The following is a 17,193-nucleotide window of genomic DNA, read 5'->3' as shown; positions in this document are numbered from 1 at the left end:
AGTACTTGCTGCCCGATTGCCCTCTGAAATGGATCAGGTGATTTCCCCATCCGTGAAATGTGAACTTGCCTAGTTCCTGGGAATTCTAGAACATCAGTAGTGAAAATAATGTATTATAATTTTTTTTACTATTCATTAAAGTAAATGGATTTAATTATTTCTTTCACTAGTTCACAATCCTAGTCAATAATTTGGGAAGTTGAACTTATATGTTATAAACAAAATATTCTTACAGGAAGCATTATATAGTCAGTTACTATAATGCTTGCTCTCTCGCTCTCTCTCCCTCTCTCCCTCTAACCTCCTCTCCTTTTTCTTTTTGGCCCTTCTAGGAACTTTTTAGAAAAGTTCGAAGTATCTTAAATAAATTGACACCACAGATGTTCAACCAACTGATGAAGCAGGTGTCAGGACTTACTGTTGACACAGAGGAGCGGCTGAAAGGAGTCATTGACCTGGTCTTTGAGAAGGCTATTGATGAACCCAGTTTCTCTGTGGCTTACGCAAACATGTGTCGATGCCTAGTAACGGTAAGAAGAGAGGAAGGAGTAAAACCAGAAATCTTCAAGAGGTATATTCTCCCCTCACTACACATTCTTCCCAGAAGTGTTATTGGGGCAACGTAAAGGGGAGAATATATTTTTAGCGCTTATTAATATAATATCCTTGTTTTATAAAAAGTATCTTTAATAAAATGTATACTCATCTGTGGAGGGGTCATGGAGACTAGGCTGAAACAGCTACATATGGTCCTATCCAATATGAGGAAGGCTGCTATGGTTTTAATTACTAATGTGAATTCTTGTCGGGCATGCAGTTTTTCATGGGGTGCCATCTTATAGATATAAAGCAAATGCTTTCATTCACATTTAATTAAATTCAAAATTGAAAAACATGTTGGTTCTAATTCTAGCCTCAGTGAAAATGCTAGGTTAGTTGTAGTCATAAAGGGCTCAAAACTAATCGTTTTATCTCTTAAAAGCTATTAGATTTCTTTCTTTTTACATTGTCCATAGCCATTTAATCTTCACAGCCTGTCAAGTTTAGGGCAAGAACAAGTGGGAAACTAGTTAGTGTTCATTGTCCTCAGCTCTGCAGTCATAAAGCTTCCTTGTCCCATCTGTGTTTTCTCTTGTTACCAAGGTGCTTGTGTCAGAAATGTTTGTGTTTTAACATTTGAGGTTTTTCTTAATTATCACAACTCATTGTCATCGTGCCTTGCTGTGAAAGCGCAGAATTCTGTCATCCCACCAATATATTTGAGTACCTGTGTCAAAGGTAGGTAAGTCTTTTGGGACTTTAGAAAAGTTACATCTTCTGTCTTTAAGAAACTAAAAAAAAATAAAAAAACAGCATTAACAAGAAAAAAATCACGTATAAAAGGTATTCTGTGATACTGTATGTAGTGTGTTAATGCTTATATGGATGGTTTAAACCAGCAACTTTCAACCTTTTTTATCTCGTGGCACAAATAAACTAATTACTAAAATTCTGTGGCATACCAAATAATATATTTTTTGCTAATATGACAAATAAAATAGGTATAATTTTGATTCATTCACACCAGACAGCGATTGTTGTGTTGGCTGTTGTCATTTTTTAATTTGCTAACCTAAGGGAAAAGATGTCAGTGCCTCTGACTAGATAGTTCAGTATTGCATGCTTTAAAAATTCTTATGGTACGCTGGTTGAAAATCACTGGTTTAGACAGGAAAATCAAGTTGGAAGGGGGAAAAAATAACTGTTAGTGGGAGAGTGACAAACTCTGATGAATCAAATGGAGTTTGAGTTGGGCCTGGGAGGGCTGGGGCACTAGGATAGAGTAAGAACAGCATGGTCAGGCAGATTCAGGTTTGAGGTGGCGAGCATGACATAATGGTTACAAACACTAGTATTGTAGTCTGCCAGCTCTAGGTTTAAAATTTTAGCTTTAAAATTTAAATATAAGTTCTACTCTGCCATTTGCTAACTTTATAATCTTAGAATTGTTACATAACCTCTTTAAGCCTAATTTTTAACCCATGAAGTAAGATTAATTCATATAACTTCAGGTTACAATAATGAAAAAAACAAAATAGATGAGATTGTATATATGATATAAAGTTCCTAGCTTAGTGTTTGGCCTGTAGTCAGCCCTAAATTAGCAATTTTCAACCTTTGTGCCAAAAATATGAAAAGATTAATTAACTAGATACAAAACCATGCAGTAACACCAGATATCTAAATTTACCAGATATTGGTAAATATGTTAGTCAACAAGAACTCCCAAACAGTACCTGTGGGAATATAAATTTTAACAGCCACTTTGGAAAAGAGTTGAGCATTATCTACTGAAAAGTTAACGTTAATTTTCTGCTATAAACTAGCATTTTCATTCTTAAGTATATACACAACCAGTACACATATATTTCTTCTGTGCCAAGAAGTATATACAAATATGTTCATAAAATTTTCATAATGTATAAAAGTGTGACAGTGTCTATCCATAGAATGAATAACCTGATTACATGTTCATGTTCATGGTAGGACAATGAACCCACGCTACAACTATACACACATGGGTGAATCTCACAAGAATAAGCTTTAGCTAAAGAAGCAGTACTCAAAAGAATAGGTACTATGTGATTTGTTTGTTTAAAGTTCAAAAATGAAACAAACTATGGTGTTTGGGGATGCATATTTAAGTGGTAAAACAAAGAACAGCAAGAAACTGGTTATTAAAAATACAAAATAATGGGATTAAATTTGGAGGCTGGGAAGTGATAGTGCTTTGGAAGGAGCATTCACGTGGGGCTCTAGGAGGCTGTCAGTTTTGTTTCTTGACCTGGTGCTACACCTGGCGGTGGTTGTATGAGTTTGTTTTGTCATGATTCATTGACTTGAACCTTAAGGAGTAAAAAAAAAAAAAAAAAAAGAGCAGGAAACAGAGTGAAAAATAGTGTCCTGGGCTATTGAGCTTTACTGTAATGTATAGTTTCTTGAAAAGTAAAAGATTTAAAATAAATAGGACAAAATGTTAATATTTAACAGTTAGGCCTGACCTGTGATGGCGCAGTGGATCAAACATTGGTCAACCTGGAATTTTGAGGTCGCCGTTTTGAAACCCTGGGCTTGCGTGGTCAAAGCACATATGGGAGTTGATGCTTCCTGCTGCTCCTCCCCCATATTTATCTCTCTCTCTCTCTCTCCTCTCCTCTCTCTAAAATGAAATAAATTTTAAAAACAAAAAAGAAGATTTAACAGTTGGGTGATATATACATAAATGTGTGCTATATTATTTTGTACTCTATAAGAATGGAAATGGAGGTTAGCCAATTAATTATTTTTCTAAGGTGGCATGTCTATCAACTAGTGCTGGCCAAAATTGCAATGTTAATGTTTCATTAATGCCAGCTTAAGCAGATTTCTTTTTTCCAGACTTCTGTTTACTGTGCTAAATGTGTCTTGTGATATCAAAAAAGAGGGATCTACTCTGCATTTTTCAAACCTTCTAGACCAGGGGTCAGGAACCTATGGTTCGCGAGCCAGATGTGGCTCTTTTGATGGCTGCATCTGGCTCACAGACAAATCTTTAATAAAAAAAAATAACGTTAAAAATATAAAACATTCTCATGTATTACAATCCATTCATTTCCTACTGCTCATGTTCATGGTAGTGGGTGGCTGGAGCCAATCACAGGTGTCCTCTGGGACAACACCAAGTTTTTATTGGATAATGCGTAATGTACACAGGTCGTTGTAAGGTCAGGAAGTAAACTTTCCTCCTTTTAATCAAGTAGTTAGCTAGCTAATTGCAGAAACTGTTTTGACAAAGAAGATGGCTAAAAGATAGAAAGATGAGGAGTGTCGTACTTTTCAGCAGGAATGGACAGAGGAATTTGCCTTTGTGGAGAGAGCAGGTTCTGCAGTGTGTCTAATATGCAATGATAAAATTGCATCAATGAAACAGTCAAATATAAAGCGGCACTTCAATACACGCCATACTACATTTGCATCGAAATATCCAGTGGGGGACGGCACGAAGAAAGCATGTCAAGAGCTACTGTGCAGAGTGCAAGCTAGTCAGCAGCAACTCCATGTTTGGACCCAACAAGGTGACTGGAATTCGGCTAGCTTTGCTGGTGCTTTAGCAATTGTGAGAAACGGAAAGTCATTCACAGATAGGGAGTATGCCAAAACATTCATGTTTGATGTTGCCAATGAACTTTTTGACAACTTTTTGGATAAAGACAAGATAATCAAATGAATAAAAGACATGCCTCTGTCGGCAAGAACTGTTTACGATCATACCATCATGATGGCAAATCAATTGAGGTAACACATACTTACCTGGCAGGGGAGATACCATGATCATGAAGGTGGTTTTCCCAGGGCGAGGCTTATCCATTGCACTCCGGATATGCTGTCCCCTGCGATTTCCCCAAATGTGGGAAACTCGACTGCATAATTTGTGGTAGTGGGGGACTGCGTTTGCGCTCTAAAAAAAAAAATAAAAAAAAATCGAGGTAACACAAGTGAAGGACATAAATGCAGCACCATTCTTTTCTCTCGCTTTGGATGAGGCAACAGACGTAAGCCATTTATCCCACCCAGTTCAGCATGATTACAAGGTATGCTGTTGGAATACCTATGTGAGGAAAGTCTTGCTGTTTTGCCTATGAAAGAGACAACAAGAGGGGAGGATTTATTCAAGTCTTTCATTGAGTTCGCTAAAGAAAAAATCTGCCAATGGATAAACTTATTTCGGTGTGTACTGATGGTGCTCCGTGCATGGTGGGGAAAAACAGAGGATTCGTAGCGCTTCTTCGTGAACATTAAAAGAGACCCATCCTAAGTTTTCACTGCATCCTACATCAGGAGGCGCTTTGTGCTCAGATGTGTGGCGAGCAGCTTGGTGAGGTGATGTCATTGGTAATTTGGGTGGTCAACTTTATTGTTGCCCAAGCTTTAAATGATTGCCAGTTTAAAACACTGCTGGATGAAGTTGGAAAAATTATCCTGGTCTGCTTCTGCACAGCAATGTGCGTTGGTTGTCAAGAAGGAAGGTGCTCAGCCGTTTCGTGGATTGTCTCAGCGAAATCTGGACTTTTCTTGAAATGAAAAACGATGAGCATCCTGAGTTAGCTAACACTGAGTGGCTCCTGAAGTTCTACTATCCCGTGGACATGACTGAACATCTGAACCAGCTCAATGTGAAAATGCAAGGTGTTGGAAATACAGTCTTATCCCTTCAACAAGCAGTGTTTACATTTGAAAACAAGCTGGAACTCTTCATCACTGACATTGAAACAGGTCATTTACTACACTTTGAAAATCTGGGAGAGTTTAAAGATGCATGCACAGCAGAGACCCTGCTCAACATCTTGATCTCCAGCTGCTAGCGGGCTTCACATTTAATCTCCTGCAGTCATTCAAAGCGCGCTTTGGAGAATTTCATGAGCGCACTCATCTTTTTAAGTTCATCACCCATCCACACGAGTGTGCAGTGGACAGCGCCGACCTGAGTTACACCCCTAGCATCTCCGTCAGAGATTTTGAGCTACAAGCTGCTGACCTGAAGGCCTCAGACATATGGGTGAATAAGTTTAAGTCACTGAATGAAGATTTGGAAAGATTTGCACGACAGCAAGCAGAGTTGGCGAGCAAACACAAGTGGGGAGAAATGAAAAAACTTCAACCCGTGGACCAGCTGTCAAAATTTGGAATGGGCCTGACCTATGGTGGCACAGTGGATCAAGCATTGACCTGGACCGCCAAGGTCGCTAGTCCGAAACCCTGGGCTTGCCTGGTCAAGGCACATACAGGAAGCAACTACAGTGAATTGATGCTTCCTGTTCTCCCCCATCTTTGTCTCTCCTCTCTCCAAAAATCAATCAATCAATTAAAAAAAAAACAAAAAACAAACTTGGAATGCGCTTCCCATCACATACCACACACTGCAGCGTGTGAGTATTGCTGTACTGACAATGTTTGGCTCTACCTATGCATGTGAGCAGTCTTTCTCACATCTGAAGAACGTTAAGACCAACCTACGATCACATTTAATGGATGGAAGTCTCAACGCCTGCATGAAGCTTAACCTCACCACATATCAATCAGACTACAAAGCCATCAGCAAAACCATGCAGTACCAGAAGTCACATTAATGGTAAGAAGTACTTTATTCATCATTGGTTAGCAACAGCATAACTACGTTATTAAAAAGAATTCAGAGACTTATTGTACTTTAAAAGTGTTGGTCTTACATAAAATGCACACATTTACTTGTATTTAGTGTTAAACATATTGTATGGCTCTCATGGAATTACATTTTAAATACAGTGTGTCTGTCAAGTCATGGTGCACTTTGACCGGTCACAGGAAAGCAACAAAAGATGATAGAAATGTGAAATCTGCACCAAATAAAAGGAAAACATTCCCAGTTTCATACCTATTCAGTGCAGTTCGATGTGGGCTCATGCACAGATTTTTTAGGGCTCCTTAGGTAGCTATCCCGTATAGCCTCTACAGACTCGTCACTGACTGATGGCCTACCAGACTGGGTTTCTCCACCAAACTGCCAGTTTCCTTCAACTGCTTATCCCACCAAGTAATGTTATTCCTATGTGGTGGCGCTTCGTTATAAACGCGCCGATATTCACGTTGCACTTTGGTCACGGATTTGAATTTAGCGAGCCACAGAACACACTGAACTTTCCTCTGTACCATCCATATCTCGACTGGCATGGCCGTGGGCTGCTCCGCTGTATACACGGTGTTAACGTCATCATGTGTGCATGCACACATGCTGCCACATCATCCTACAGAAACTGGGAGGGTTTTCCTTTTATTTGGTGCAGATTTCACATTTCTATCGTCTTTTGTTGCTTTCCTGTGACCGGTCAAAAGTGCACCATGACTTTACAGACACACTGTATGTGGCATTCATGGCTCTCTCAGCCAAAAAATTCCTGACCTCTGTTCTAGACTGCCGGGGTCCAGCCCCGGGGGGGATCCAGGGGTCCCACAGGAAGAGACGGCGTTGGCGAAATCGAGTGAGAGAGCCGAATTCTTTTCTTTCTCTTTATTCTCTAGTTAGCATTTACTGCCAGGCATCTCTAATCAAGCTCCATAAAGCAAATGTATCAACTGGAACCTTTTCTGGTCCATGTACCTCATAATAAAGTTTTAAATCTTCTCCAACTTGAACCCATTTCTCGAAATCAAGCGTTCCCTCATCTGGAAACCATGGAGAACATTTTTGTACGAATTTCATAAAACGAGCTACTTGTTTAGTGGAAACATTAACTCCTTTTTTAGAAAGTGTATACTTAATGACTTTTATAAAGAGTCTTCTTTCTTTAGACTCAGTATGGCCCATGACTTCTCAAAATCTTAAGTTCTGAAATTCTCCACCTATCCTCACCCTGTCTTTCTTACAGGGGGGTCTGCAGCACCCTGAGTGGAGTCCTAGCCGTCCCGAGACAACGAGGGGGGATTACCTGTAGGTCCCTGTATCGGGCGCCAAATGCCGGGGTCCAGCCCCGGGGGGGATCCAGGGGTCCCACAGGAAGAGACGGCGTCGGCGAAATCGAGTGAGAGAGCCGAATTCTTTTCTTTCTCTTTATTCTCTAGTTAGCATTTACTGCCAGGCATCTCTGCTCAATGCTAGTATAGCTCCCTTTTTATACACACACACTGAGTTACAATTACATGGTGTTAATCATTGCTTCTGTTTCACTATGTTTACATGTTTCTGGATAACAGTTAATTTATATCTATAAATTACAAACCAGGTAGCAAATCATTCAAAATACAAAATAACTTGAATAGTGATAACAACATCGGTAAAAGCTTTTAAGGTATTAGTACTAATAGTTAACTAACTTTACTGCTGTTGTGAGTTAAGGGGCAGAGAGAGATTAGCAGACGAGATTATTAAGGACTAACAATGGACAACCGTTTGCTCAGATAAATAGCTTTGAGTTTAAGCAGTGTCCTACTTTTTTTTTTCACAAGATTCTAAAAGGCTTGCCTATAAAGAAATTGACAGAACATTAAGAATAGCTTTCACCCAAAGATATACAGAGTGCACTTGCAAGATAGCCTAGTAGCAACATAAGACATTAATTGTTATTACTTCTATGGATTTCCCTACATTTCTCTCATTATTAAAGAATTTTGGAAAGTATGTAAATCTTATGAGAACATCTCATTGAGAAAGCCTAGCAATTGCCTTTAGTCAAAAGACAATTCTCTTAGTAAAACACTCTTTTCTTGCTGACTGCGCTTTCATCCTAGGCCACACAATGGGCCATTCTATTATACCTTACCTAAGATACTATTGTCTAGTCAAATATTACTTATTTATTATATTTAAACACTAGTTAAGTTCTACCTCTATTCTTCTCAGAGTGTATCACTATCTGCAGATCAAATAAGCAAGAAGAAAGGAATGTTTCTTTACTCTATTACATGAAAAGGCTAGGAGGAAAAATGTTGAATTAAGTGAAGGCCGAGAGGTGCTCTGTGCACAGCCACTGCCTCCTATCTAGTCACAAGTCACAATCTATTCTTTCTAACATGATTAAGAAGGAGTTCTCCTACAAACTTAACCCTTTATGAGGGATATCATAGCCAGCCTCTTATGTCTATGAGCCCAGTTCAAGGGGCTTACAGGCTTTTCTGTGGAACTTACACCCTCTGTCTCATTTCCAAAGAAATTACTATGAATCTACAGGGAAAGCACGGTACTATTATCCCTGTGCCATAATTAATAGCACACACCCAGAAAAAAGGGGGGATATAAGGCCAGATTAATTTAAAAAGTTAAAGGGGGAAGTATCGTGCCTTTCCTTGCGGTGACTTTGTCAACCCGCAGCTGTTGGTCTTTACTGCGGTGACTCTATCTTCTTTTGCTGTGACTTTGTCAACCAGCAGTTGTGGATCTTCTTCTGCTGTGACCTAGTTAGCCAGCATTAGTGGATCGGCTCCCGACACTAGACCACAGGCACTGTTCTGTTTTTGTTTTTTTTTTCTTGTGTGAGAGACAGAGAGAGTCAGAGAGAGGGACAGTTAGGGACAGAAAGACAGGAAGGGAGAGAGATGAGAAACATCAATTCTTCATTGCGGTTCCTTAATTGTTCTTTAATTGCTTTCTCCTCTGTGCCTTGACTGTGGGGCTATAGCAGACTGAGTGACCCCTTGCTCGAGCCAGCGACCTAGGGCTCAAGCTGGTGAACCTTGCTCAAACCAGATGAACTTGCACTCAAGCTGGCGACCTTGGGATCTTGAACCTGGGTCCTCCAGATCCTAGTCCGACGCTCTATGCACTGCACCACTGCCTGGTCAGGCTGTTTTGGTATTTTTTGTAGGATTTTCTTAAAGTTAATTATTAGTTTGATAAATAATACCTACCAATGGACTGAGGGAAACTGAAGACAGTATAATAAACTATTACCTGGAAGAGGTGCACTTTTCCTACCCATCGTATTTATTGTTATTTCAGTAACTTCCTTGTCATTATCAGTATGTTCTACTGAGTCACTCACAGGTTGCTGCAAGGTCTTTGGCCTGATTCATAGTAATAAAAATGTATAGACTTAGGCCACTTGTCTGGATTATCAGGTTGGTCATTTGAAATAATGAAATTTCATTATAGTCATTATATGGTCATGAGGAGTGGTAGTAGTAAGAGTAAGGAGTCATGTAATTACAGCAATATTCTTTGAGAGATATATGCTAAAATGATTACGTGTAACTATTTAATCCTCACAACTATTCTGTTATCCCTATTTCACAACTTTCTCTGGTATTTACAAAATTGCCTAAATAGGGATTTTATATTTATAGAGGTTTTGACTATTAAATACTAGAGCCTACCTTAAACAATGGTTCTCATCCAAGGGTGGTTTTGTTGGCCGGGGGACATTGGGCAATGCCTGGAGACATTTTTGCTTATGGCTACTGGCATCTTAGTGGGTAAAGGTCTGGGATACTTGTTTATAAAAGTCCTGTGGTGCATATGACAGCACTCCACAACAATGAATCGACCAACCCAGAATGTTAGTAGTGTCTAGGTTGAGAAACCCTGGCTTAGATTGTTGAGATTTTAATATTTAGGAAAATAATGCATGTTCTCATTGTTTAGAGCAGTTTTTATTTTTTTTCTTTCTTTTTCTTTCCCCTTCCCTCCTTCCTTCCTTCCTTCCTTCCTTCCTTCCTTCCTTCCTTCCTTCCTTCCTTCCTTCCTTCCTTCCTTCCTTCCTTCCTAGCTTCCCTCCCTCCCTCCCTCCCTCCCTCCCTCCCTCCCTCCCTCCTTCCTTCCTTCCTTCCTTCCTTCCTTCCTTCCTTCCTTCCTTCCTTCCTTCCTTCCTTCCTTCCTTCCTTCCTTCCCTCCCTCCCTCCCTCCCTCCCTCCCTCCCTTCCTTCCTACCTTCCTTCATGCATTTCTTCCTTTCTTTCTTAGTGACAGTAGGCAAGCTAGTGAAACAGACCTGCACAGGCACCCGGATCAGGGTCCACCTGGCAACCACATTTTGGGCCGATGCTAGCTACTGAGCTATTTTTAGTGTATGAAGCTGTCGTGCTCAGACCACCCAAGCTATCCTTAGCACCCGTGCTGATGCATGAACCAGTCAAGCCACTGACTACAGGAGGGGTGGAGGGAGAGAAGGGTTGGGGAAGAAAAGCAGAAGGTCACTTCTCTAGTGTGCCCTGATCAGGAATTGAACCTGGCACCTCCGTACACCAGGCCAACACTCTATCCACTGAGCCAGCCGTCCAGGGCCTAGAACAGTTTTTAAACGTCTTTTTCTGCCTCCATGTCATTTGTTTGGATCAAATGACATCTCCATTTAATATATATTTCTTTCATTACTTTGCAGTGATTATCTAATTTGAGGGCTTGAGGATACAATTATATTGTTGTGTCAGTTTTCTGTGACTTCTTAAAGAGAAGAGTTTTTTGTGTTTTTTTTGTATTTTTCTGAAGCAGGAAACGGGGAGAGACAGACAGACTCCCGCATGCGCCCGACCGGGATCCACCCGGCACGCCCACCAGGGGCGAAGCTCTGCCGCGACCAGAGCCACTCTAGCGCCTGGGGCAGAGGCCAAGGAGCCATCCCCAGCGCCCAGGCCATCTTTGCTCCAATGGAGCCTTGGCTGCGGGAGGGGAAGAGAGAGACAGAGAGGAAGGAGAGGGGGGTGGAGAAGCAAATGGGCGCTTCTCCTATGTGCCCTGGCCGGGAATCGAACCTGGGTCCCCCATACGCCAGGCCGAGGCTCTACTGCTGAGCCAACCGGCCAGGGCCAAGAGAAGGGTTTTTATGAAAGGAATTCTTTAGATTTACAGAGAAAACTGATGTAATAGTGTTGCCTTTCTGAAGTTGCTCTGTAAATACCATGTATGCACACCAACATTTATACATACACACAGTTCCCTGCGGCTTCCACACTCTGAGGGAAACTTCCAGCACATAGGCTTCAGGGCATCATCAGAGATAATAAGTCAGGCCCCTATGCTGCTGCTTCTACTAGTTCAACTAGGAACGGCTGAGACCTGCAAGACCTTCATAGGCTGCAAAGCATTTAATCAGAATTTGAACTTCTCTTAGGAGGAGGAGATCTGAATTAAGAGGAATATGGAGAGGAATGGACAAAAGAAAATGTCCTGTATCTAAATCTGTACTTAGGTAAAATTTTAATTGGATTATTGGAACATTAAATTGCTTTGCTTTTGTTTTAATCATAATTTAAATGAAAATTCCCATCTCAGAACCCCATTAGAAAGTAAGCTCCTAAGACAGGGACTTTTTCTGTTGGTTTTTTTTCTTTTTTCACTGGTAAATTGCTAGTGCCTAGAATGGTTTCTGGCACATAATAGACCCTTGGACTGTTGTGAGTGGATAAATGAAAGAAAAAACTAGGACTGTGCTTTTGTTACTTTAATTTCTGTGTGTCAGGCAGGTATACTTCAGCTCTAAAGAATGACCTAAAGGTGGATTTTTGAGCATCTGTTTCCTGTTTGCCAGATAGTGTTGCCATTTTTTAAGTGTTTTAAAATAAGACATGAAAAGAATGACAGGACTAAACATAGGAAAAGACACTAAGGGAGGCTCTGGCCAGTTGGCTCAGCGGTAGAGCGTCGGCCTGGCATGCGGGGGACCCGGGTTCGATTCCCGGCCAGGGCACATAGGAGAGGCGCCCATTTGCTTCTCCACCCCCCCCTTTCTCTCTGTCTCTCTCTTCCCCTCCCACAGCCAAGGCTCCATTGGAGCAAAGATGGCCCGGGCGCTGGGGATGGCTCCTTGGCCACTGCCCCAGGCGCTGGAGTGGCTCTGGTCGTGGCAGAGCGACGCCCCGGAGGGGCAGAGCATCGCCCCCTGGTGGGCGTGCTGGGTAGATCCCGGTCGGGCGCATGCGGGAGTCTGTCTGACTGTCTCTCCCTGTTTCCAGCTTCAGAAAAATACAAAAAAAAAAAAAAAAGAAAGAAAGAAAAAAAAAAGACACTAAGAGAATAAGGAAGACAATTAAATTTCATCAGAAATATAGCCTGAAATTACAGACATGGAAAGCTGGTCTTGGGCAACAGCAAGTGGCTGGAATCAACAAGAAGGGGTGGCATGTGCAACTTGCCTGCTGAAAGATGGAAATGCTTTGAAGAAAGGATTGATGAGAAATGGCTTTGCCTTTCATAATTAGACCACCCTTTTTGGATCTTGTGGGTGTCCCTCAGGACTATATACCTCTTCAGATGTATCTAATAGAGATGTATTTTGATAGATGTGTTCATAGCACATATGGAATATGTTATGTTCCGTTTTAGCAGGTGAATTGAAGGTCTGGACATAACCACTGATGGGGGATAGTATCTCACCATGGATTCATGAGTTATAATTGTACAGTTGATTTATTACTGTTTATTTCACATTTTAAATTGAGCTTGGGGGTGCCAATTGTTTATACTAGTTATTCCAAATATTTTACTTCATACCAGAATATGTTTCTGGAGCAAAATGGCTACTGAGCCATGGGTTACCATTAGTCTTTTTATGTTCTGAGACAGCATTGAAAATCCTAAGCATGCTAAACAAGTCCAGGCTTGTCCTTCCATTTTCTACACTCCTGAGTGCCGAGTGCCATAATTAACACCCAGCAGACAGTCCTTTGTGTTTCCCTCGGAGCTGTCCTTTTAGGGATAAGTCTATCTACCTCAACACTAACACATATGTCAGCGTGTAGGTTCCGTTGCTTAAGGAAAATGACTACCTCTTGCTGACATGCATATCCAAGACTGCTGGCTGACCAGGATGTGGACAGGTCTCAGCACAATATGAGATGATGCACTATTAGTTTACAGTGTAATATAATGTCACGCTGTTAGTTTACTGCTGAGTGAAAATGAAAAGGGAGGTTCTGTCCAGGAAATCAAGCTCACCAAACAGCTTACTAAAATACAGAATGTAGCAAAAGTAGGTCTATAGTTGTTTATATGGAAAATAATGCAATAACTAATAAATAATACAAAGAATAAACTGTTTCACATACAACTGTAAACCAACCTTTGCCCCACCCAGTATTTCCTGCTTCCTCCCTGAGAAACCACCTATGAAGCAACCTGTTTGAAGTATATTATATAGATCATGGACTGCAGTTAAATGAAAATTACAGTTTCCAAAAAGATCTTTTTCTAACCGTAGCACGTCACCTTTCATTTTTGCTGCTATTTATGGTCACATATGTAAGCATCTACTTTGTCCACTGTTATAGACTAAATGTTTGTGTGTGTGTCCCCCCCAAAAATATTCATATTCCCCATGATGGTATTAGTGCCTTAAGAGAAAGACACTAGCGCTTCCTCTCGTCATCAAGTGAGGACACCAGGGAAGGCAGCTGAGTGCAAACCAGGAAGGGAGCCCTCACCAAGAATCAAATATGTTAACACCTTGATCTTGGACTTCTAGCCTCCAGCACTGTGAGAAATAAATGTCTGTGGTTTAAACCACCAGTCTATGGTATTTGTTACAGCAGCTTTAGTAAAGTAAAATACCCACTCTTCATGTTCTATTCTAACCAATTTCATTGGGTCTCCTGACTAGTCAATGCCCAGTAGACAACACTGGCTAACTTAAAACTGTCATCATTGTATTGAATTTATAATAACAAAAACAAAATTCATGCATGCATCAGTGTTCTCAGAGGATATATTCTCACTGGCCTACTCCATATTTCCCTGTTAACCATCCCCAAAGGACATTAGGATCGTGTTCCAAAATAAGTCTTCAGGGAAGTTGTGCCGCTAAGCATTCATTTATTTAAAGCTACATATGTACAAGCAGATCTGTGGACATTCAGCCAGTTGTTTAGTTTTAATACTTCCATATATAAAAAAAGCTTATGCACAGTTATATGTTCTTGAGGTTTGGGGATAGCAGATACTCATTTCTCTTGCCTATTGTGGTTCTCTCCCTAATTGTTTTGTGAGCTACCTTTGTTATATACTTTCTTTGATATCTCTATTATTACAATATAAGTTACTGTTAATTTTTAATCATAAACATTTGTCAAATAAAACTCCCAAGTGTTCAAATATAGCTACAATCACTTACTGGAATATGTGCGCCAGCCACTATTACTTGCTTTACTTACCAGGGGTTCCCAAATTTTTACACAGGGGCCAGTTCACTGTCCCTCAGACTGTTGGAGGGCCAGACTATAAAAAAAACTATGAGCAAATCCCTGTGCACACTGCACATATCTTATTTTAAAGTAAAAAAAAAACAAAACGGATTCTCAAGGCAGCCAGGGAAAAGAAGAATACAACATATAAAGGAAGGCCCATTAGATTATCATCAGATTTCTCAGCAGAAACTCTACAAGCTAGAAGAGAGTGGACCCCAATATTTAAAGTCCTGAAAGAGAGGAACTTTCAGCCACGAATACTATACCCATCAAAGCTATCCTTCAAATATGAAGGAGAAATAAAAACATTCACAGATACAGAAAAGATGAGGGAATTTATCATCAGAAAACCCCCACTCCAGGAATTACTAAAGGGGGTTCTCCAATCAGATACAAAGAACAAAAAAAAACAAAGCCACAAGTAAAAGCTCCAAGAAGAACACAATAAAACCAAATTTAAACTGTGACAACAACAAAAGAAAAGGGGGGGAGAAGATGGAGATTAACAGTAGCAAAGGACGATGGAGTGCAAAAGTACTCACAAAATAGTTCGCTACAATGAACAGGGTAGGAACCCTTTTCATTACTTAAAGGTAACCACCATTGAAAAAACCACCACAGAAGCACATGAGATAAAAAAGATAGCAACAGAGGAAAGATGTATGGAATACAACCAAATAAAAACAAAAGATAGAAAAACGAAAGACAAGGATCAAACAAGACACAAAACTAACAGAAAGCAAGATAGAAAATGGCAATAGGGAAAAAAAACAAAACGGGAATACAAATTTAAAATAAAGAACAAGTAAAAAAATAAAATAAAATAAAAAATAAAGAACAAGTAAATTTAAATCAACAAACTGCTGACCAATATTTCAATGGGAACTGTGGGCCTGCTTTTGGCTAATGAGATGGTCAATGTCCGGTTCCATATTTGTCACTGCTAGCCGTGTGTCCTGCGTCACCGGAAGTACTGTACGTGAGCGACTCCACGCTTTGCAGCGCCACCACATACAGTACTCCAGGAGCACAGGATGTGGATGCATCCTGTGCTGCTCTCACTGACCACCAATGAAAGAGGTGCCGCTTCCAGAAGTGCGGTGCGGCGGGATAAATGGCCTCAGGGGGCTGCATGAGGCCCGCAGGCTGTAGTTTGGGGACCCCTGACTTAGACCATCTCATTTCATCTTTCCAACTATCCTATAGATGTTATCCTCATTTTAGAAAGAAACAGGTTTGATGAGGCTAAGTAAGTTGGTCAAAGTCACCAGACAGACCTGGGATTATAATTTATCTCCAAAGCTCCTATTTTAACAGCTACTTTATAATGTCCCTCAATCTACAATCATTGGAATGTCTCCTTTTGCAGATGAAGAGATTGAGGCTCAATGGAGATAGCTTGCTCAAATTTAAATAGCTGATTATTTACAGAGTTAGGATTCAAACCCTGGTTTTATGACTCAAGATTCCAGTGCTCTTTTAGTTTCAGTGTTCTGAATATCCCAGTTACAACTTTCTTGTCTGTGGCTTATTAAAGTGCTTCCACCAAACCTGTTTCATTGCATGTTTAAAGTTGCACTCCAGGCTAGACACAGGTATTGTGCCTTTGTTGTTTTGGATGATGAAACTGAGACCTGGGTTAAAAGAATTGCTTTTGTTTAAAAGCAAGTAAGCAAATATTTTGATCCTTAACCCAACCCTTTTAACATAGACCTTCCCTACATAGAAAATATAAAAAACGATGCCCTTTGTGTGAAGAAATTGCTCCTTTTTTGTATAGAGAAATTCTCACTTGCCCTGTGTCATTTCTACTTGTTCCTATAAAGCCACAATGTCACAAGTTCTATTTATTCTGACTCATTTTAGTATTAGTTTCTCTCACCATAAGATAATGACTTGGATTTTCATGTGGTTGTCTACATTCTTCCCATTTTCTACATATTAAACCCATGATGCGGGAAACATATATTTAGGGCTGATAAGATTATGGCCCAGGTGATTATTTTTATCTTAAGAATTATGTCCTCAGTGTTAATAAAGGTAATGCTGGTGAAGATGTCAAGAAGCTGGATAGGACTTTGGACTGGTTTACTTGTGCTTCTTTAAAGTAGCAAATTAGATAGAATTGCTGGTTTTTAGAACCTTTTTTGCTTGTTCTGGAACCTAACATCACATTGGCTCTCTATTATGTACCACCTTGATCATGGATGTGCTTCTTGGTTCTCTTTTGTACAGCGGTGCTGTGTTTTCTGGGTCCTATATGGGAGTAAACAGTATACTTTTGGCTTTTGCTTTGGAAGTCCTTCACTTTCGTGTAGTGGTGTTGCTTTTCTAGAAGGCTGATTAAATGCCTATTTTCTTGTGTGATCATAGAGTAGGTCTGACTGAATCTGTAGTCAGTTTCATTTTTGGGCCTGAGTTCAGAGATAAGGGCATGTTTGCTTTTCTATGGTTGTCCAAAAAAAGTATCTGATGACTTATCCGATGACCATACCCTCTTCCTAAGTTAATATTTTCTGATGAAGATAAATG

At 40.3% G+C, this 17,193-nt stretch overlaps 1 protein-coding gene and 1 non-coding gene across 24 annotated transcripts in view; both read left to right on the top strand.

Annotated features, from left to right (window-relative positions):
* Positions 1-17,193, top strand: part of EIF4G3 (eukaryotic translation initiation factor 4 gamma 3) — a 343,178-nt gene that overhangs the window by 264,239 nt on the left and 61,746 nt on the right. For 21 of the 23 annotated variants that reach the window (XM_066375310.1, XM_066375307.1, XM_066375323.1 and 18 more), the window contains one exon: positions 333-530. In XM_066375310.1, coding sequence (XP_066231407.1) covers positions 333-530 — 198 coding nt within the window. Of the gene's footprint in view, positions 1-332; positions 572-1,181; positions 1,246-17,193 lie in introns of those variants that run through there. The other 2 variants (XM_066375319.1, XM_066375321.1) reach the window with 2 other exon arrangements.
* LOC136401714 (U1 spliceosomal RNA) lies at positions 4,322-4,480 on the top strand. Its single transcript, XR_010750720.1, has one exon. It is a non-coding gene; the product is annotated as a U1 spliceosomal RNA (small nuclear RNA).

The sequence above is a fragment of the Saccopteryx leptura genome, chromosome 3 (assembly GCF_036850995.1).
Source record: "Saccopteryx leptura isolate mSacLep1 chromosome 3, mSacLep1_pri_phased_curated, whole genome shotgun sequence".
NCBI lineage: Eukaryota > Metazoa > Chordata > Mammalia > Chiroptera > Emballonuridae > Saccopteryx > Saccopteryx leptura.
The sequence above is the reverse complement of the archived record's forward strand: the minus strand, read 5'-3'. Positions and strand labels throughout refer to the sequence as shown.